Source organism: Tachypleus tridentatus, chromosome 5 (assembly GCF_004210375.1).
Source record: "Tachypleus tridentatus isolate NWPU-2018 chromosome 5, ASM421037v1, whole genome shotgun sequence".
In the NCBI taxonomy this organism is placed as follows: Eukaryota; Metazoa; Arthropoda; class Merostomata; order Xiphosura; family Limulidae; genus Tachypleus; species Tachypleus tridentatus.
In genome coordinates this window covers 46,801,782-46,825,617 of record NC_134829.1, presented here as the reverse complement: position 1 = coordinate 46,825,617, position 23,836 = coordinate 46,801,782, and the positions used below count along the sequence as shown (strand labels likewise).

General features: G+C 33.5%; 1 protein-coding gene across 1 annotated transcript in view; it reads left to right on the top strand.

Annotated features, from left to right (window-relative positions):
* Positions 1-23,768, top strand: part of LOC143250349 (protein Wnt-5b-like) — a 63,701-nt gene extending 39,933 nt beyond the window's left edge. Inside the window, exon 4 of the mRNA XM_076500795.1 lies at positions 20,405-23,768. Within this exon, the coding sequence (XP_076356910.1) occupies positions 20,405-20,863 (459 nt within the window). The 3' untranslated portion in view covers positions 20,864-23,768. The remainder of the gene's footprint in view (positions 1-20,404) is intronic.
* The last annotated feature ends 68 nt before the right edge of the window (positions 23,769-23,836 follow it).

Below are 23,836 nucleotides of genomic sequence, written 5' to 3'. Positions count from 1 at the left end.
AGTGACCTGTAATAATATCTATGGTATTTTACTGAATGTATAGTGAGGTACATTTTGTAGTGACCTGTAATAATATCTATGGTATTTTACTGAATGTATAGTGAGGTACATTTTGTAGTGACCTGTAATAATATCTATAGTATTTTACTGAATGTATAGTGAGGTACATTTTGTAGTGACCTGTAATAATATCTATAGTATTTTACTGAATGTATAGTGAGGTACATTTTGTAGTGACCTGTAATAATATCTATAGTATTTTACTGAATGTATAGTGAGGTACATTTTGTAATGACCTGTAATAATATCTATGGTATTTTACTGAATGTATAGTGAGGTACATTTTGTAATGACCTGTAATAATATCTATGGTATTTTACTGAATGTATAGTGAGGTACATTTTGTAGTGACCTGTAATAATATCTATGGTATTTTACTGAATGTATAGTGAGGTACATTTTGTAGTGACCTGTAATAATATCTATGGTATTTTACTGAATGTATAGTAAGGTACATTTTGTAGTGACCTGTAATAATATCTATGGTATTTTACTGAATGTATAGTGAGGTACATTTTGTAGTGACCTGTAATAATATCTATAGTATTTTACTGAATGTATAGTGAGGTACATTTTGTAGTGACCTGTAATAATATCTATAGTATTTTACTGAATGTATAGTGAGGTACATTTTGTAGTGACCTGTAATAATATTTATAGTATTTTACTGAATGTATAGTAAGGTACATTTTGTAGTGACCTGTAATAATATCTATGGTATTTTACTGAATGTATAGTGAGGTACATTTTGTAGTGACCTGTAATAATATCTATGGTATTTTACTGAATGTATAGTGAGGTACATTTTGTAGTGACCTGTAATAATATCTATAGTATTTTACTGAATGTATAGTAAGGTACATTTTGTAGTGACCTGTAATAATATCTATGGTATTTTACTGAATGTATAGTGAGGTACATTTTGTAGTGACCTGTAATAACATTTTTACAGAACTTTTTCCGTACTGAGTACGTTTATGTGAATCCATATATATTATTATTTGTATATAATAGACATAGCGATTGGTAATAATTAGAACATTTATTACATAAGTTATTTCTAGAATACATCAAGTTACAAATTAATTTCCTTGAAAATGTAGTCCTGGTTGTAACTTCAACCAGAAATAGAAAACCGTCCATACTGTTTCCTCTTTTCTTTATCCACCACATTGTTTTAAGTATATCCACTGGTACTTCATCATTATAATACTTTGGTTTATATTTCTAACTGCCAAGCACCATGTTGTACTCTTTAGTTTTGGATTCTACCAGCCAGAACGTTTTCCACCCCTACAGACAAACCCCCACAGATTTATTCATATTCAGTTCTTTGTGCCAGAGGCCATCATAGGACACAGTTGAAGCTGACGGCCGAGACGTCGTTGGACACGGCTCTGTGAAATCAACATGTGTCGTACCACAAGCCAAAGACTAGAAAGAAGGCTTTGGTTACACAGCCCTGCGGTGAGAGCTGGGACACATTATACAACACAGACATTGTCCAAACTAGCAATTTGTCGTGCTCTAGGTCGCAGGCGGTCGGTATTTCTTTGTTGCCCATCCCGGAAAGCAGTCCTCGACATGTCACTTCGAAGAACGACTACAAGTGGTTCCTTCCATTGAATATAACAAGTAATTATGCTCAGAGAAGGCCAGTCTGTGCCTTAGAGATAGTTCGACGTAATAAAAGAAGGGGTTAGCGGGACACACAAACGTTTTCTCCTTCTAAAAGGAACAAACACTTCCTTGGTATAGATGTTACAAGTAGCATCTCTCAGACGTTTTCTATATCCGTGGTCTTCTCCTTTGACGTTCATTATCGCTTATCTTAAATTTTCTTTCGTTTTCATATCTATCTTCTTTTTACTGCTCATCATAAGTGTCGTGTTCTGTTTTTATTTGATTTTCGAGTTTTTTTTTATTCGTTTATTTATTTTTAATTTTTCTCCTCAGATTTTTCGTTCTTTAATTTCGTATTCTTTCCACGTTTCAAGACGAGTTTTTCGTCTTCTCTTCTCGACATTTTGTAGTCTTAAAAAAACAACGACAACGACATAAAACATTGAACACGTGATGACTTCAAACTCAGAAACAAATAACAAAGTCAGTGTTATTCAAGAAATTTGGAACATATCTCATTGGTAGGTACAGCATAAACTGTTAGCTCATTGTTGAGCTGAGCGTTAAAATAAACTCACATTCAAGAAATACAAACACAGACACAGTAACAATAAGCAGTGCTTACTGTTCGATTTGTAATATTCGCAGTGTGGTCATTCTTTACATCTTTATACAGTCAAAAACCTTAACTGTTTTTGAAACAAAAGAAAGATAAATGATTATTATTGCTTAGAACAAATTATGCGTTTATCGCCACTAGATGGCAAATTTGTAGACTGTAGCTGTGTTTTGTTTATCATTTTTTATTCAGAATTCGCTACAATTACCTCGCGTTACAACCTAAACAATTACGTCACCAATTTGAAAATTGTTAACTCGTTATGGGTGTTAGAATACTTTTAAACCTGTCGAATTAAAGCTTCATACTTGAAAAAGTACCAGTCACAAAAGGCAATTTTAAGGAGTCCTAATCTCACCACCAGGGTGCGTTTTAGTGAACAGTAATTCTCGAAGTAGCAAGTAGGTACAACGCACTTTTGAGCTGTGGGTGACGATAAATGTCCAACTATTCGGTTACAGAAGCCTAAAAGTTGGCGTTGGGTGCATGTGTGACTGAGTGTCTTTCATACAGTTTTATCATTTCAAAATTAGGGGCGGCTATTCGAAGATACCAAACCCGGGTGCGGCTTTGAGCGAAATGGTGAAACAAACACAATCTCATAATTTACGTTTAATAATCGACGTAAACAGATTCCTTTAACTGTTAAACGTCACACATCGAGGATAATATGACGCGTAGAAAATGAAACACCTACAATTTTTCAGTTCTTGCATTTTGATGGATTACATTCACCACTCCCCGCATACATAGGGGTATTTTTTTATGTGTTTCTAAAGTCCTTTTTTCTTAAACTACTGACGGGAACTTTGAACAGAAAACAAGTTTGGTGAACATAACGGCTCCGGGGGTTTGTCCACGAGTCCTCTGGTTTGGTGACCTTTAATGAACTGATTTAATGGAAACATTTGGATTATGTTAACGTGATGTTTTTGTGTGATTTGATTTTTTTCATCTGTATATCTTGTCTGAATTATTTGTCACATTAGAAACATTTTTCTAGGCTATTAATTGTTGCACGGTTTCGGGTTTTATTTTTCGCTTCTCATTGGCTTGAGTTGAACAAACTAGATAAAGAACTGAGACCCATACAGAGCCGCCAGGAGATGCCTGTTACTGTTAGTATAAAGTGCATTAGCGAATTTCAGTTTTCGTATGAGTATTTTTTTGTAGGATTCGACGCACATATATTAAACAACTCATACGTTCTGCGAACGTAATGTTGTTGTTGTTGTTTTGAATTAAGCACAATGCTACACAATGGGCTATGTGTGCTCTGCCCACCACGGGTATCGAAACCCGGTTTTTTAGCGTTGTAAGTCCGCAGACATACCGCTGTACTAGCGGGAGGTGGAAAGTTTACTGGGCATAGAAACACATTCCCAAGCTAAACCCAAAAGATGTATATTTCAGTAAATATTTCTATATTTTTAGATAATTAAAATGTATTTCACCGCATAGCTTACATAAATCGTGGCTATTCTAAGAATACTAAGAGAAACGGTATTTCAATCTTCTCCTTTGTCTCCGCTAGGAGTCACTCTAAAGTTTTTCTTTTCTAAACGCAATCCTTTGTTTCTTTGTTTGTTTGTTTTGGAATTTCGCACAAAGCTACTCGAGGGCTATCTGTGCTAGCCGTCCCTAATTTTGCAGTGTAAGACTAGAGGGAAGGCAGCTAGTTATCACCATCCACCGCCAACTCTTGGGCTACTCTTTTACCAACGAATAGTGGGATTGACCGTCACATTATACGCCCCCACGGCTGGGAGGGCGAGCATGTTTAGCGCGACGCGGGCGCGAACCCGGGACCCTCGGATTACGAGTCGCACACCTTACGCGCTTGGCCATGCCAGGCCAAACGCAATCCTACAGAGGGCATCATACTGCTCTTTCCATCAGGGGGAATCGAGCCCCGTACTTTTTCATTTTAAGTCCCTAAACTTACCGCCGACCTATCGAGAAACTTCTTGAAAAAACAAACAAAGCCATCGATAAAAATCTTGACGTGAAACATTTTGTCAGGTTGTTTATTTTAACAGAAATAATTTGTTTTACATCATATTTAACTTCCTTCAGGGTAGACCTGGCATGGCCTGGTGGGTTAAGGTATACATCATATTTACTTCCTTCAGGGTAGGCCTGGCATGGCCTGGTGGGTTAAGGTAATCCGAGGGTCGCGGGCTCAAATCTCCGTCGCACCAAACATGCTTGCCCTTTCAGCCGTGAGGTCGTTATAATGTTACGGTCAATCCCACTGTTCGTTGGTAAAAGAGTAGCTCAAGAGTTGGCGGTGGGTGGTGATGACTAGTTGCCTTCCCTCTAGTCTTACACTGCAAAATTAGGGACGGCTAGCACAGATAGCCCTCGAGTAGCTTTGTGCGAAATTCCAAAACAAACAAGCAATCCTTTAGGGTAATGTTACATTTATTTTTTTGTTTGTTTTAAAGCTTACCTTGTACCCAGAGGGTGTAATCTATAACGCAGGTCTTGTTGGGCAAAGTAACGCGAAAACTGTAATAAAAAAAAACAAAACGTGTTACTTTTGGTCTGTCTAATATGTTTTGTCAAGAGAGAAATATATTTTTCTTCTCTCGTCTAATTTATACAAATTTACAAATGAACTATAACCTTTTTTGTTATTATGACATAGTGGAATATTTTATTCATTTCTCAAAAGGGCCCGGCATGGCCTAGCGCGTTAAGGCGTGCGCTTCGTAATCTGAGGGTCGCGGGTTCGCGCCCGAATCGCGCCAAATATGCTCGCCCTCCAAGCCGTGGGGGCATTATAATGTGACGGTCAATCCCACTATTCGTTGGTAACAGAGTAGCCCAAGAGTTGGCGGTGGGTGGTGATTACTAGCTTCCTTCCCTCTAGTCTTACACTGCTAAATTAGGGACGGCTAGCACAGATAGCCCTCGAGTAGCTTTGTGCGAAATTCCAAAACAAACAAACAAACATTTCTCAAAAACACAGACACAACGCACATATAAAAAAACACCAGAAAAAAAACTCAATAAATGGTCCCTTAACATGTTACTTTTCTTGAAAATGTACAATCTGCTAAACAACTAGCATTTCGTAGAATCCTAAATCTAATAACCTTAATGAGATACAGAACGTATTAAAAAGTAGGTGTCATACTGCTTTATCTAACAAAGTATGTTGTCACCGAACACACCAGTAATCGTCCACCGCGCCATCTAGTGAATACGATATGAATTGGCAAAATACGTTTATTTATGAATTTGTTTCCCTCCCATTAGGTCAGCAGTTTGTTTCAGGCATTATAAATAAATCAATTCATTATGCGTATAAACAGTTAATTATGTACTTAATATCTCAACGTATTGACAACGTAAAGAGAACCGAAACATGGATATTTTAATGTCGATGTAGGCTGGCTGTGTTATAGTGTAATAACACAGCCATTAAAGCAAATAGTTTAATCAGTTATCTTGTATCAGAATTACAGCTAGATAACTGTTGTGTTATAGTACAATAATTTTATGTACATTGTGAACCCTGGTGCCTGTCTTATAGTTCGTCTGTCTCCAGTTTGAAAAGCTGTGCACGCAGTCAAAGCTCAGCATTCTCTTTTGAAATGTCGGTACAACAGACATAAATAATATTGATGTTAAATTATATTTCACAATCAGGATATTCTACATTAAACTGTTAGTGATTAACCATACTATTATTAACGTTATAAAACGTGACGTAATTTAAATAATAAAGATGTAGATAGGTATATTGTTGCTGAATGAATCGTAACACATGACTGAACTGTTCAACAATTACTTTTCACAGTAGGTAGTATAGGTAGTTCAGAACACTGGTTCTCTGTGAAACCTAGACTGAAACACAAATGAAATAATACAAACGGGTAGATTAACATGGTCTTTTCCTATAATTGGTACTTTTCTCTAGATTAACTTAGACTTTTCCCGTTACTGGTACTTTCACTGGTGATGTAATAATATAAAAGTGATCTCTTGATAAGTTATCTGTTTGTTACAGCTACAGCTAGATACTAGCTGATCAAGTGTACTACTGTGCTTGGTAATGCGAGATTAAGTCCCAGCATGGCCAGGTGTATAAAACACTCGAGTCGTAATATGAGAGTCGCGGATTCGAATCCCGGTCGCACAAAACATACCCGCCAAAAAAGGGGCATTGTAATGTGTCGAACAATCACACTATTGGTTAGTGAAAGAGTAGCCAAAGAGTTGGCAGTGTGTAGTAATGACTAACTGCCTTTCCTCTAATCTTACACTGCAAAATTAGGGACGGCTAGCGAAGATAGCCCTCATGCAGCTTTGCTCGAAATTCGAAAACAAACAAAACGGAAGTACAAGCTGAGGTTTTGGTTTTAGTTGTTCCTTTAAAAAAAATCAATAAAAACCGGGTTCAAATTGAATTTTTTTGTTTATTTGATCTTCATTTTAATGGTTCATGAGTTATATACACATGTAAGCAGAACAGTCAAACGTATTTTTAAAAAATGGATTGTTATTAACGCATTAACTGCGAAGTTAACTTAAAATACTTAGATAGAGATAGTTAGATTCAAGAAAAATATTTTATTGACGCAGCAATTTTATAAGTATACACCCTAGTTTGTTATATGTAATACGTTGATTGTAAGTACATACCCTAGTTTCTTATTTGTAATAGGTTGATTGTAAGCACATACCCTAGTTTGTTATTTGTAATACGTTGATTGTAAGTACACACCCTAGTTTGTTTTTTGTAATACGTTTATGATAAGTATACACCCTAGTTTGTTATGTGTAATACGTTGATTGTAAGTACACACCTAGTTTCTTATTTGTAATACCTTGATTGTAAGTAGACACCCTAGTTTGTTATTTGTAATACGTTGATTGTAAGTACACACCCTAGTTTGTTATTTGTAATACGTTGATTGTAGGTACACACCCTAGTTTGTTATTTGTAATACGTTGATTGTAAGTAGACACCCTAGTTTGTTATTTGTAATACGTTTATGATAAGTATACACCCTAGTTTGTTATGTGTAATACGTTGATTGTAAGTACACACCCTAGTTTCTTATTTGTAATACGTTGATTGTAAGTAGACACTCTAGTTTGTTATTTGTATTACGTTGATTGTAAGTATACACCCTAGTTTCTTATTTGTAATACGTTGATTGTAAGTAGACACCCTAGTTTGTTATTTGTAATACGTTGATTGTAAGTACACACCCTAGTTTCTTATTTGTAATACGTTGATTGTAAGTAGACACCCTAGTTTCTTATTTGTAATACGTTGATTGTAAGTAGCCACCCTAGTTTGTTATTTGTAATACGTTGATTGTAAGTACACACCCTAGTTTCTTATTTGTAATACGTTGATTGTAAGTACACACCCTACTTTCTTATTTGTAATACGTTGATTGTAGGTACACACCCTAGTTTGGTATTTGTAATACGTTTATGATATGTATATACCCTAGTTTGTTATGTGTAATACGTTGATTGTAAGTACACACCCTAGTTTCTTATTTGTAATACGTTGATTGTAAGTATACACCCTAGTTTGTTATTTGTAATACGTTGATTGTAAGTACACACCCTAGTTTGTTATTTGTAATACGTTGATTGTAAGTAGACACCCTAGTTTGTTATTTGTAATACGTTGATTGTAAGTACACACCCTAGTTTGTTATTTGTAATAAGTTGATTGTAAGTACACACCCTAGTTTCTTATTTGTAATACGTTGATTGTAAGTAGACACCCTAGTTCCTTATTTGTAATACGTTGATTGTAAGTAGACACCCTAGTTTCTTATTTGTAATACGTTGATTGTAAGTACACACCCTAGTTTCTTATTTGTAATACGTTGATTGTAGGTACACACCCTAGTTTGTTAATTGTAATACGTTTATGATAAGTATACACCCTAGTTTGTTATGTGTAATACGTTGATTGTAAGTACACACCCTAGTTTGTTTTTTTGTAATACGTTAATGATAAGTATACACCCTAGTTTGTTATGTGTAATACGTTGATTGTAAGTACACACCCTAGTTTCTTATTTGTAATACGTTGATTGTAACTGCACACTCTAGTTTGTTATTTGTAATACGTTGATTGTAAGTACACACCCTAGTTTGTTATTGTGTAATACGTTGATTGTAAGTACACACCCTAGTTTCTTATTTGTAATACGTTGATTGTAACTGCACACTCTAGTTTGTTATTTGTAATTCGTTGATTGTAAGTAGACACCCTAGTTTGTTATTTGTAATACGTTGATTGTAAGTATACACCGTAGTTTGTTATTTGTATTACGTTGATTGTAAGTATACACCCTAGTTTGTTATTTGTAATACGTTGATTGTAAGTATACAACCTAGTTTCTTATTTGTAATACGTTGATTGTAAGTACACACCCTAGTTTCTTATTTGTAATACGTTGATTGTAAGTAGACACCCTAGTTTCTTATTTGTAATACGTTGATTGTAAGTAGACATCCTAGTTTGTTATTTGTAATTCGTTGATTGTAAGTATACACCCTAGTTTGTTATTTGTAATACGTTGATTGTAAGTATACAACCTAGTTTCTTATTTGTAATACGTTGATTGTAAGTACACACCCTAGTTTCTTATTTGTAATACGTTGATTGTAAGTAGACACCATAGTTTCTTATTTGTAATACGTTGATTGTAAGTAGACACCCTAGTTTCTTATTTGTAATACGTTGATTGTAAGTACACACCCTAGTTTGTTATTTGTAATACGTTTATGATAAGTATACATCCTAGTTTGTTATGTGTAATACGTTGATTGTAAGTACACACCCTAGTTTCTTATTTGTAATACGTTTATTGTAAGTAGACACCCTAGTTTCTTATTTGTAATACGTTGATTGTAAGTATACACCCTAGTTTGCTATTTGTAATACGTTTATGATAAGTATACACCCTAGTTTGTTATTTGTAATACATTGATTGTAAGTAGACACCCTATTTTATTATTTGTAATACGTTGATTGTAAGTAGACATTCTAGTTTGTTATTTGTAATTCGTTGATTGTAACTACACACCCTAGTTTGTTATTTGTAATACGTTGATTGTAATTGTACACACCTAGTTTGTTATTTGTAATTCGTTTATTGTAAGTACACACCCTAGTTTGTTATTTGTAATTCGTTGATTGTAAGTACACACCTAGTTTCTTATTTGTAATACGTTGATTGTAAGTACACACCCTAGTTTCTTATTTGTAATACGTTGATTGTAAGTAGACACCCTAGTTTCTTATTTGTAATACGTTGATTGTAAGTAGGCACCCTAGTTTGTAATTTGTAATACGTTGATTGTAAGTACACACCCTAGTTTGTTATTTGTAATACGTTTATGATAAGTATACATCCTAGTTTGTTATTTGTAATACGTTGATTGTAAGTACACACCCTAGTTTCTTATTTGTAATACGTTGATTGTAAGTAGACACCCTAGTTTGTTATTTGTAATACGTTGATTGTAAGTATACACCCTAGTTTGTTATTTGTAATACGTTGATTGTAGGTACACACCCTAGTTTGTTATTTGTAATACGTTTATGATAAGTATACACCCTAGTTTGTTATTTGTAATACGTTGATTGTAAGTACACACCCTAGTTTTTTATTTGTAATACATTGATTGTAAGTAGACACCCTATTTTATTATTTGTAATACGTTGATTGTAAGTAGACATCCTAGTTTGTTATTTGTAATTCGTTGATTGTAAGTATACACCCTAGTTTGTTATTTGTATTACGTTGATTGTAAGTATAAACCCTAGTTTGTTATTTGTATTACGTTGATTGTAAGTATACACCGTAGTTTGTTATTTGTATTACGTTGATTGTAAGTATACACACTAGTTTCTTATTTGTAATACGTTGATTGTAAGTAGACACCCTAGTTTGTTATTTGTAATACGTTGATTGTAAGTACACACCCTAGTTTCTTATTTGTAATACGTTGATTGTAAGTAGACACCCTAGTTTCTTATTTGTAATACGTTGATTGTAAGTAGCCACCCTAGTTTGTTATTTGTAATACGTTGATTGTAAGTACACACCCTAGTTTCTTATTTGTAATACGTTGATTGTAAGTACACACCCTAGTTTCTTATTTGTAATACGTTGATTGTAGGTACACACCCTAGTTTGTTATTTGTAATACGTTTATGATAAGTATACACCCTAGTTTGTTATTTGTAATACGTTGATTGTAAGTACACACCCTAGTTTCTTATTTGTAATACGTTGATTGTAAGTATACACCCTAGTTTGTTATTTGTAATACGTTGATTGTAAGTACACACCCTAGTTTGTTATTTGTAATACGTTGATTGTAAGTAGACACCCTAGTTTGTTATTTGTAATACGTTGATTGTAAGTACACACCCTAGTTTGTTATTTGTAATACGTTGATTGTAAGTACACACCCTAGTTTCTTATTTGTAATACGTTGATTGTAAGTAGACACCCTAGTTCCTTATTTGTAATACGTTGATTGTAAGTAGACACCCTAGTTTCTTATTTGTAATACGTTGATTGTAAGTACACACCCTAGTTTCTTATTTGTAATACGTTGATTGTAGGTACACACCCTAGTTTGTTATTTGTAATACGTTTATCAAAAGTATACACCCTAGTTTGTTATTTGTAATACGTTGATTGTAAGTACACACCCTAGTTTGTTTTTTTGTAATACGTTTATGATAAGTATACACCCTAGTTTGTTATTTGTAATACGTTGATTGTAAGTACACACCCTAGTTTCTTATTTGTAATACGTTGATTGTAACTACACACCGTAGTTTGTTATTTGTAATACGTTGATTGTAAGTACACACCCTAGTTTGTTATTTGTAATACGTTGATTGTAAGTACACACCCTAGTTTCTTATTTGTAATACGTTGATTGTAACTGCACACTCTAGTTTGTTATTTGTAATTCGTTGATTGTAAGTAGACACCCTAGTTTGTTATTTGTAATACGTTGATTGTAAGTATACACCGTAGTTTGTTATTTGTATTACGTTGATTGTAAGTATACACCCTAGTTTGTTATTTGTAATACGTTGATTGTAAGTATACAACCTAGTTTCTTATTTGTAATACGTTGATTGTAAGTACACACCCTAGTTTCTTATTTGTAATACGTTGATTGTAAGTAGACACCCTAGTTTCTTATTTGTAATACGTTGATTGTAAGTAGACATCCTAGTTTGTTATTTGTAATTCGTTGATTGTAAGTATACACCCTAGTTTGTTATTTGTAATACGTTGATTGTAAGTATACAACCTAGTTTCTTATTTGTAATACGTTGATTGTAAGTACACACCCTAGTTTCTTATTTGTAATACGTTGATTGTAAGTAGACACCATAGTTTTTATTTGTAATACGTTGATTGTAAGTAGACACCCTAGTTTCTTATTTGTAATACGTTGATTGTAAGTACACACCCTAGTTTGTTATTTGTAATACGTTTATGATAAGTATACACCCTAGTTTGTTATGTGTAATACGTTGATTGTAAGTACACACCTAGTTTCTTATTTGTAATACGTTGATTGTAAGTAGACACCCTAGTTTCTTATTTGTAATACGTTGATTGTAAGTATACACCCTAGTTTGCTATTTGTAATACGTTTATGATAAGTATACACCCTAGTTTGTTATTTGTAATACATTGATTGTAAGTAGACACCCTATTTTATTATTTGTAATACGTTGATTGTAAGTAGACATTCTAGTTTGTTATTTGTAATTCGTTGATTGTAAGTACACACCCTAGTTTGTTATTTGTAATACGTTGATTGTAATTGTACACTCTAGTTTGTTATTTGTAATTCGTTTATTGTAAGTACACACCCTAGTTTGTTATTTGTAATTCGTTTATTGTAAGTACACACCCTAGTTTCTTATTTGTAATACGTTGATTGTAAGTACACACCCTAGTTTCTTATTTGTAATACGTTGATTGTAAGTAGACACCCTAGTTTCTTATTTGTAATACGTTGATTGTAAGTAGGCACCCTAGTTTGTAATTTGTAATACGTTGATTGTAGGTACACACCCTAGTTTGTTATTTGTAATACGTTTATGATAAGTATACATCCTAGTTTGTTATGTGTAATACGTTGATTGTAAGTACACACCCTAGTTTCTTATTTGTAATACGTTGATTGTAAGTAGACACCCTAGTTTGTTATTTGTAATACGTTGATTGTAAGTATACACCCTAGTTTGTTATTTGTAATACGTTGATTGTAGGTACACACCCTAGTTTGTTATTTGTAATACGTTGATTGTAAGTAGAAACCCTAGTTTCTTATTTCTAATACGTTGATTGTAAGTAGCCACCCTAGTTTGTTATTTGTAATACGTTGATTGTAAGTACACACCCTAGTTTCTTATTTGTAATACGTTGATTGTAAGTACACACCCTACTTTCTTATTTGTAATACGTTGATTGTAGGTACACACCCTAGTTTGGTATTTGTAATACGTTTATGATATGTATATACCCTAGTTTGTTATGTGTAATACGTTGATTGTAAGTACACACCCTAGTTTCTTATTTGTAATACGTAGATTGTAAGTATACACCCTAGTTTGTTATTTGTAATACGTTGATTGTAAGTACACACCCTAGTTTGTTATTTGTAATACGTTGATTGTAAGTAGACACCCTAGTTTGTTATTTGTAATACGTTGATTGTAAGTACACACCCTAGTTTGTTATTTGTAATACGTTGATTGTAAGTACACACCCTAGTTTCTTATTTGTAATACGTTGATTGTAAGTAGACACCCTAGTTCCTTATTTGTAATACGTTGATTGTAAGTAGACACCCTAGTTTCTTATTTGTAATACGTTGATTGTAAGTACACACCCTAGTTTCTTATTTGTAATACATTGATTGTAGGTACACACCCTAGTTTGTTAATTGTAATACGTTTATGATAAGTATACACCCTAGTTTGTTATGTGTAATACGTTGATTGTAAGTACACACCCTAGTTTGTTTTTTTGTAATACGTTAATGATAAGTATACACCCTAGTTTGTTATGTGTAATACGTTGATTGTAAGTACACACCCTAGTTTCTTATTTGTAATACGTTGATTGTAACTGCACACTCTAGTTTGTTATTTGTAATACGTTGATTGTAAGTACACACCCTAGTTTGTTATGTGTAATACGTTGATTGTAAGTACACACCCTAGTTTCTTATTTGTAATACGTTGATTGTAACTGCACACTCTAGTTTGTTATTTGTAATTCGTTGATTGTAAGTAGACACCCTAGTTTGTTATTTGTAATACGTTGATTGTAAGTATACACCGTAGTTTGTTATTTGTATTACGTTGATTGTAAGTATACACCCTAGTTTGTTATTTGTAATACGTTGATTGTAAGTATACAACCTAGTTTCTTATTTGTAATACGTTGATTGTAAGTACACACCCTAGTTTCTTATTTGTAATACGTTGATTGTAAGTAGACACCCTAGTTTCTTATTTGTAATACGTTGATTGTAAGTAGACATCCTAGTTTGTTATTTGTAATTCGTTGATTGTAAGTATACACCCTAGTTTGTTATTTGTAATACGTTGATTGTAAGTATACAACCTAGTTTCTTATTTGTAATACGTTGATTGTAACTACACACCCTAGTTTGTTATTTGTAATACGTTGATTGTAAGTAGACACCATAGTTTCTTATTTGTAATACGTTGATTGTAAGTAGACACCCTAGTTTCTTATTTGTAATACGTTGATTGTAAGTACACACCCTAGTTTGTTATTTGTAATACGTTTATGATAAGTATACACCCTAGTTTGTTATGTGTAATACGTTGATTGTAAGTACACACCCTAGTTTCTTATTTGTAATACGTTTATTGTAAGTAGACACCCTAGTTTCTTATTTGTAATACGTTGATTGTAAGTATACACCCTAGTTTGTTATTTGTAATACGTTTATGATAAGTATACACCCTAGTTTGTTATTTGTAATACGTTGATTGTAAGTAGACACCCTATTTTATTATTTGTAATACGTTGATTGTAAGTAGACATTCTAGTTTGTTATTTGTAATTCGTTGATTGTAACTACACACCCTAGTTTGTTATTTGTAATACGTTGCTTGTAATTGTACACTCTAGTTTGTTATTTGTAATTCGTTTATTGTAAGTACACACCCTAGTTTGTTATTTGTAATTCGTTTATTGTAAGTACACACCCTAGTTTCTTATTTGTAATACGTTGATTGTAAGTACACACCCTAGTTTCTTATTTGTAATACGTTGATTGTAAGTAGACACCCTAGTTTCTTATTTGTAATACGTTGATTGTAAGTAGGCACCCTAGTTTGTTATTTGTAATACGTTGATTGTAGGTACACACCCTAGTTTGTTATTTGTAATACGTTTATGATAAGTATACATCCTAGTTTGTTATGTGTAATACGTTGATTGTAAGTACACACCCTAGTTTCTTATTTGTAATACGTTGATTGTAAGTAGACACCCTAGTTTGTTATTTGTAATACGTTGATTGTAAGTATACACCCTAGTTTGTTATTTGTAATACGTTGATTGTAGGTACACACCCTAGTTTGTTATTTGTAATACGTTTATGATAAGTATACACCCTTGTTTGTTATGTGTAATACGTTGATTGTAAGTACACACCCTAGTTTTTTATTTGTAATACGTTGATTGTAAGTAGACACCCTATTTTATTATTTGTAATACGTTGATTGTAAGTAGACATCCTAGTTTGTTATTTGTAATTCGTTGATTGTAAGTATACACCCTAGTTTGTTATTTGTATTACGTTGATTGTAAGTATAAATCCTAGTTTGTTATTTGTATTACGTTGATTGTAAGTATACACCGTAGTTTGTTATTTGTATTACGTTGATTGTAAGTATACACACTAGTTTCTTATTTGTAATACGTTGATTGTAAGTAGACACCCTAGTTTGTTATTTGTAATACGTTGATTGTAAGTACACACCCTAGTTTCTTATTTGTAATACGTTGATTGTAAGTAGACACCCTAGTTTCTTATTTCTAATACGTTGATTGTAAGTAGCCACCCTAGTTTGTTATTTGTAATACGTTGATTGTAAGTACACACCCTAGTTTCTTATTTGTAATACGTTGATTGTAAGTACACACCCTACTTTCTTATTTGTAATACGTTGATTGTAGGTACACACCCTAGTTTGTTATTTGTAATACGTTTATGATATGTATATACCCTAGTTTGTTATGTGTAATACGTTGATTGTAAGTACACACCCTAGTTTCTTATTTGTAATACGTTGATTGTAAGTATACACCCTAGTTTGTTATTTGTAATACGTTGATTGTAAGTACACACCCTAGTTTGTTATTTGTAATACGTTGATTGTAAGTAGACACCCTAGTTTGTTATTTGTAATACGTTGATTGTAAGTACACACCCTAGTTTGTTATTTGTAATACGTTGATTGTAAGTACACACCCTAGTTTCTTATTTGTAATACGTTGATTGTAAGTAGACACCCTAGTTCCTTATTTGTAATACGTTGATTGTAAGTAGACACCCTAGTTTCTTATTTGTAATACGTTGATTGTAAGTACACACCCTAGTTTCTTATTTGTAATACGTTGATTGTAGGTACACACCCTAGTTTGTTAATTGTAATACGTTTATGATAAGTATACACCCTAGTTTGTTATGTGTAATACGTTGATTGTAAGTACACACCCTAGTTTGTTTTTTTGTAATACGTTAATGATAAGTATACACCCTAGTTTGTTATGTGTAATACGTTGATTGTAAGTACACACCCTAGTTTCTTATTTGTAATACGTTGATTGTAACTGCACACTCTAGTTTGTTATTTGTAATACGTTGATTGTAAGTACACACCCTAGTTTGTTATTTGTAATACGTTGATTGTAAGTACACACCCTAGTTTCTTATTTGTAATACGTTGATTGTAACTGCACACTCTAGTTTGTTATTTGTAATTCGTTGATTGTAAGTAGACACCCTAGTTTGTTATTTGTAATACGTTGATTGTAAGTATACACCGTAGTTTGTTATTTGTATTACGTTGATTGTAAGTATACACCCTAGTTTGTTATTTGTAATACGTTGATTGTAAGTATACAACCTAGTTTCTTATTTGTAATACGTTGATTGTAAGTACACACCCTAGTTTCTTATTTGTAATACGTTGATTGTAAGTAGACACCCTAGTTTCTTATTTGTAATACGTTGATTGTAAGTAGACATCCTAGTTTGTTATTTGTAATTCGTTGATTGTAAGTATACACCCTAGTTTGTTATTTGTAATACGTTGATTGTAAGTATACAACCTAGTTTCTTATTTGTAATACGTTGATTGTAAGTACACACCCTAGTTTCTTATTTGTAATACGTTGATTGTAAGTAGACACCATAGTTTCTTATTTGTAATACGTTGATTGTAAGTAGACACCCTAGTTTCTTATTTGTAATACGTTGATTGTAAGTACACACCCTAGTTTGTTATTTGTAATACGTTTATGATAAGTATACATCCTAGTTTGTTATGTGTAATACGTTGATTGTAAGTACACACCCTAGTTTCTTATTTGTAATACGTTTATTGTAAGTAGACACCCTAGTTTCTTATTTGTAATACGTTGATTGTAAGTATACACCCTAGTTTGCTATTTGTAATACGTTTATGATAAGTATACACCCTAGTTTGTTATTTGTAATACATTGATTGTAAGTAGACACCCTATTTTATTATTTGTAATACGTTGATTGTAAGTAGACATTCTAGTTTGTTATTTGTAATTCGTTGATTGTAACTACACACCCTAGTTTGTTATTTGTAATACGTTGCTTGTAATTGTACACTCTAGTTTGTTATTTGTAATTCGTTTATTGTAAGTACACACCCTAGTTTGTTATTTGTAATTCGTTTATTGTAAGTACACACCCTAGTTTCTTATTTGTAATACGTTGATTGTAAGTACACACCCTAGTTTCTTATTTGTAATACGTTGATTGTAAGTAGACACCCTAGTTTCTTATTTGTAATACGTTGATTGTAAGTAGGCACCCTAGTTTGTAATTTGTAATACGTTGATTGTAGGTACACACCCTAGTTTGTTATTTGTAATACGTTTATGATAAGTATACATCCTAGTTTGTTATGTGTAATACGTTGATTGTAAGTACACACCCTAGTTTCTTATTTGTAATACGTTGATTGTAAGTAGACACCCTAGTTTGTTATTTGTAATACGTTGATTGTAAGTATACACCCTAGTTTGCTATTTGTAATACGTTGATTGTAGGTACACACCCTAGTTTGTTATTTGTAATACGTTTATGATAAGTATACACCCTTGTTTGTTATGTGTAATACGTTGATTGTAAGTACACACCCTAGTTTTTTATTTGTAATACATTGATTGTAAGTAGACACCCTATTTTATTATTTGTAATACGTTGATTGTAAGTAGACATCCTAGTTTGTTATTTGTAATTCGTTGATTGTAAGTATACACCCTAGTTTGTTATTTGTATTACGTTGATTGTAAGTATAAATCCTAGTTTGTTATTTGTATTACGTTGATTGTAAGTATACACCGTAGTTTGTTATTTGTATTACGTTGATTGTAAGTATACACACTAGTTTGTTATTTGTAATACGTTGATTTTAAGTATACACCCTAGTTTCTTATTTGTAATACGTTGATTGTAACTACACACCCTAGTTTGTTATTTGTAATACGTTGCTTGTAATTGTACACCCTAGTTTGTTATTTGTAATTCGTTTATTGTAAGTACACACCCTAGTTTGTTATTTGTAATACGTTGATTGTAAGTACACACCCTAGTTTCTTATTTGTAATACGTTGATTGTAAGTACACACCCTAGTTTGTTTTTTGTAATACGTTGCTTGTAATTGTACACCCTAGTTTGTTATTTGTAATTCGTTTATTGTAAGTACACACCCTAGTTTGTTATTTGTAATTCGTTTATTGTAAGTACACACCCTAGTTTCTTATTTGTAATACGTTGATTGTAAGTACACACCCTAGTTTGTTATTTGCAATACGTTGATTGTAAGTATACACCCTAGTTTCTTATTTGACTTGATCATAATACATCACAAACAGCTTACAATATCAACTAAGCAAGGGGCGAAGGAACCACCTTCGAACGCACAGTACAGTGTTGGTTCTAAAAATTTCTTAATGGGGTTGTGAGCCTCGAAGACAAGGAGGATAGGGGACGTCGTTCTGCTAGTGAAGAGGACCAACTTGAAGTATTAGTGGAAAGAAACCCGCGTGAAACTTGTCAATGAGTGGCACAAGAAGAGAATGCTGACATTTCCACAATTTCAGACCATCTCGAGGAAATTATAGAAGTGAAAAATTCGAGAAATGGGTTCCACACGAACTCAGTGAACATGAGAAAAATCATCCATTTTGAACTTTGCTAGCAGCTGATTTTGTACAACAGAAATGAATGACTTCTGGTCGAATTGTCACCTGCGAAGAAAAGTGAATCTTTTAAAACAACAAAAAGTTATCCGAGCAATGGCTTAAGAGTGACCAGGGTCCAAAACTCTAACTTGCACCAACAGAAAATTACGGTCACTGTATGGTGGTCTGTTGCCGGTATTATCCATTACAACTTGCTCAACCAGGGTCAGAATATGACTGCGGAGGTTACTGTCAAGAATTAGAAGAAATGCCCAGAAAGTTGCGTGAACAGTCGCCGACACCAGTCAATATGAGAAGACCAATCTTGCTTCATGAATACTGCTCAACCACACGTTGTCCAATTGACGCTCCAGAAGCTCAACAAATTGGGCTGCCAAACATTGCCTCATCTTCCTTATTCCCCAGATCTGTTACCCACCGACTACCACTTTTTCAAGCATTTGGACAACTTTATACAGGATAAAGATTCAACAACAGAGCAACAACAGAAAATGACTTCAAAATAATTTGCGTTCAGGATTTCAGAGTTTTATCGTCATGGCATAAATAATCTTGTATTTCGCTGCCAATAGTGTGTAGATTCACTAGGTTTCTATTTTAATTAAAAATAATTACATTTCTATTTGTATTAAAATAATACTTGATTATTATTGAAAAAGATATATAGTTCAAAGGATATAGTTACGTATGTAATTAATGGGTATGAGCTCGAGTTAACCTATAAATTCATGGTTATAACCAAGGGGACTTGGCCCCCTGAAAAATCTGGGTATATTGATCGTATATAATTTCCTTTTTGTGTTCATATAACAAAATCGTTTTCTATCATTAAATAAAAAGTAAAACACTTTATAACAATTGATTTGATTGTTTAATGACTGTTTTATTAAAAAAATAGATGAATTTTAGTTTTTAATTTATTGTCCCCTTCAGAGTTTTCTGGATCCTTATCTGGGTTCTTCTTTAGTTCAAATGTAGTGAAACTATATTGAAAAGTTCGAGTTTGTTTTGAATTTCGCGCAAAGCTACACGAGGGCTATGTGCGCTAGCCACCTTTAATTTAGCAGTGTAAGGCTAGATGGAAGGCACCTAGTCATCACCACCCACCGTCAATTCTATGGCTACTCTTTTACCAATAAATTGGTGGTTTGATCGTCACATTATAACGCTCCCACGGCTGAAAGGGCGAGCATCTTTTGCGTGACGGTGATTCGAACCTGCGACCCTCGGATTATGAGTCGAGCGCCTTAACCACGTGGCCATGCCTATTGAAACGTTTTACTTTCTAAGTATCAATGTGTAGAAAATAAACGAATGTGTACAATTACGTGCAGAAAGTTTCATATTATTATCATGCTGTTACATTTTGTTGGTTGCACATTTTCGAATCTTAATGGTTATCTGTTTGATCAGTGGAGCGTTATATTTAATTCATATTAGGGAATGTACAGTTTCATGTATAATTATATTTTTATTTAATCTATAATTTTAAAATGTTAATTAAACGACCGTAAGGCTCACTGTTTTAACAATATTTTATCTATTTTCGTTCAGGCTGTCATTCACAAAACTCGCGTCACGTGCAAGTGCCATGGAGTTTCTGGCTCGTGCTCACTGATCACGTGCTGGCAGCAGCTAGCATCGTTTCGAGAAATCGGAGATCATCTCAAAGACAAGTACGATGGCGCCACCGAAGTTAAAATAAATCGGAGAGGGAAGCTACAAATAAAAAACCCAAGATTTACTCTCCCAACCAGCAGAGACCTTGTGTACCTGGATCAATCACCGGATTACTGTGTGGCTAATGAACTTACTGGCTCGTTCGGCACACAAAGCCGTGTGTGTAATCGAACTTCGCCCTCTACCGATGGTTGTAACTTGTTGTGCTGTGGACGAGGGTATAACTCGTTCAAGACTTTAGTAAAGGAAAGGTGCAAATGCAAATTTCATTGGTGTTGCTATGTGGAGTGCAAAACGTGCGTTAAACTCATTGACCTACACACGTGTAAGTAACACAAACGTGACTTTACGACATCAACAGAAACAGACCACCCACTTAATCGACTACGAGATTTGCAAGAAAGTGTGTAACCCACGAAAACGGTCGGAACATCTTTTCAGAACTTTTTCAGTGCTCACATTTTTTGCTACGTCACAACTGTATCTCCAATATAGGCCTTCTGTCTAAACTTTTCCAGTATATTTCGTTAATAAAATTACTTAGTGTTATAATGTACTAAACTCTAACTATGGGCAGATTCAGCAGTAAACAACTTTAATATGAGCACCTGAAGTTTAGAAATTGGCCAGGCAGAGTTTAACGTTCTGACAATAGATAACTCGACACTTTTATTTCTAAATAATTCAGTAGCCAATGATAAAACAATATTTAATTTAAAGCCCCTTAGCAGATTCAGTAATGAGTAACGTAAGTGTCAAGATGACTTAATCTTCTACAGAACATTTATGTTACCGAGGTGACAGGTCAGGTGCCTCATGTCACTGCATCCAAGTTATCGTGACCTTACTAGCTGAACATCCTCTGTAATTTACGTTATTGAATTTAAGCTGAATGACACTGGTTTCGGATGGTTGGGAATGTTTTTCAATAACTATCTGCGGATAAGGAAGGATAATCCATCTAATGGTCATGTTCCAGATATTCTTGAAGTATCTAGATAATCAAGACATTTAATAACCATGAAAACGAGAGAGAAGAACAAACATTGGAGTTATGTGGATACTAGAGTCAAGATGACTGAGTAATCAGTTATTAGCGTAATTCGCTAAGTAACTATAACTGATATTTAATAAAATATATATAGGTTAAAAGACTGACTACAAACTGGTTAAATCGTATCAAGATAAGAAGTCAGTACTACTGATTAAATAGTTGTTAAGGTTGTCAAATAGATTGTTGAAACAACCGTGAAAACGGTTAGTTAATAATACTGACCAGGTGATATGGATAGTATGTAACGGGATGACAGAATACTGGGTAAGTCATTGTAATTAGAGATAGCTTAAAAGATAGTGAAAACCACTGTATATACAGTCTAAAGTACTGTCTAACTCATTCTTAATAAGTTGGTAAGACTGGGTAAATAAGTGTAAAACAACTAGTTGGTAAGGCTGGGTAAATAAGTGTAAAAGAACTAGTTGGTTAGCTGGGTAAATAAGTGTAAAACAACTAGTTGGTAAGACTGGGTACATAAGTGTAAAACAACTAGTTGGTAAGACTGAATAAATAAGTGTGAAAGAACTAGTTGGTAAGACTGAGTAAATAATTGTGAAACAACTAGTTGGTAAGACTGAGTAAATAAGTGTAAAAGAACTAGTTGGTTAGCTGGATAAATAAGTGTAAAACAACTTGTTGGTAAGAGATTGTAAATCAATGTAAAAGAACTAGTTGGTTAGCTGGGTAAATAAGTGTAAAACAACTAGTTGGTAAGACTGAGTAAGTAAGTGTAAAACAACTAGTTGGTAAGACTGGGTAAATAAGTGTAAAACAACTAGTTGGTAAGACTGGGTAAATAAGTGTAAAAGAACTACTTGGTAAGACTGGGTAAATAAGTGTAAAAGAACTAGTTGGTAAGTCTGGGTACATAAGTGTAAAAGAACTAGTTGGTAAGTCTGGGTACATAAGTGTAAAACAACTAGTTGGTAAGACTGGGTAAATAAGTGTAAAACAACTAGTTGGTAAGACTGGGTAAATAAGTGTAAAACAACTAGTTGGTAAGACTGGGTAAATAAGTGTAAAAGAACTACTTGGTAAGACTGGGTAAATAAGTGTAAAAGAACTAGTTGGTAAGTCTGGGTACGTAAGTGTAAAAGAACTAGTTGGTAAGTCTGGGTACATAAGTGTAAAACAACTAGTTGGTAAGACTGGGTAAATAAGTGTAAAACAACTAGTTGGTAAGACTGGGTAAATAAGTGTAAAACAACTAGTTGGTAAGGCTGGGTAAATAAGTGTAAAAGAACTACTTGGTAAGACTGGGTAAATAAGTGTAAAAGAACTAGTTGGTAAGTCTGGGTACATAAGTGTAAAACAACTAGTTGGTAAGACTGGGTAAATAAGTGCAAAACAACTAGTTGGTAAGACTGGGTAAATAAGTGTAAAAGAACTAGTTGGTAAGTCTGGGTACATAAGTGTAAAAGAACTAGTTGGTAAGTCTGGGTACATAAGTGTAAAACAACTAGTTGGTAAGACTGGGTAAATAAGTGTAAAACAACTAGTTGGTAAGACTGGGTAAATAAGTGTAAAACAACTAGTTGGTAAGACTGGGTACATAAGTGTAAAACAACTAGTTGGTAAGACTGGGTAAATAAGTGCAAAACAACTAGTTGGTAAGACTGGGTAAATAAGTGTAAAAGAACTATTTGGTAAGACTGGGTAAATAAGTGTAAAACAACTAGTTGGTAAGACTGGGTAAATAAGTGTAAAAGAACTATTTGGTAAGACTGGGTAAATAAGTGTAAAACAACTAGTTGGTAAGACTGGGTAAATAAGTGTAAAAGAACTAGTTGGTAAGACTGGGTAAATAAGTGTAAAACAACTAGTTGGTAAGACTGGGTAAATAAGTGTAAAACAACTAGTTGGTAAGACTGGGTAAATAAGTGTAAAACAACTAGTTGGTAAGACTGGGTAAATAAGTGTAAAAGAACTAGTTGGTAAGTCTGGGTACATAAGTGTAAAACAACTAGTTGGTAAGACTGGGTAAATAAGTGTAAAAGAACTAGTTGGTAAGTCTGGGTACATAAGTGTAAAACAACTAGTTGGTAAGACTGGGTAAATAAGTGCAAAACAACTAGTTGGTAAGACTGGGTACATAAGTGTAAAACAACTAGTTGGTAAGACTGAGTAAATAAGTGTAAAAGAACTAGTTGGTAAGTCTGGGTACATAAGTGTAAAACAACTAGTTGGTAAGTCTGGGTACATAAGTGTAAAACAACTAGTTGGTAAGACTGGGTAAATAAGTGTAAAAC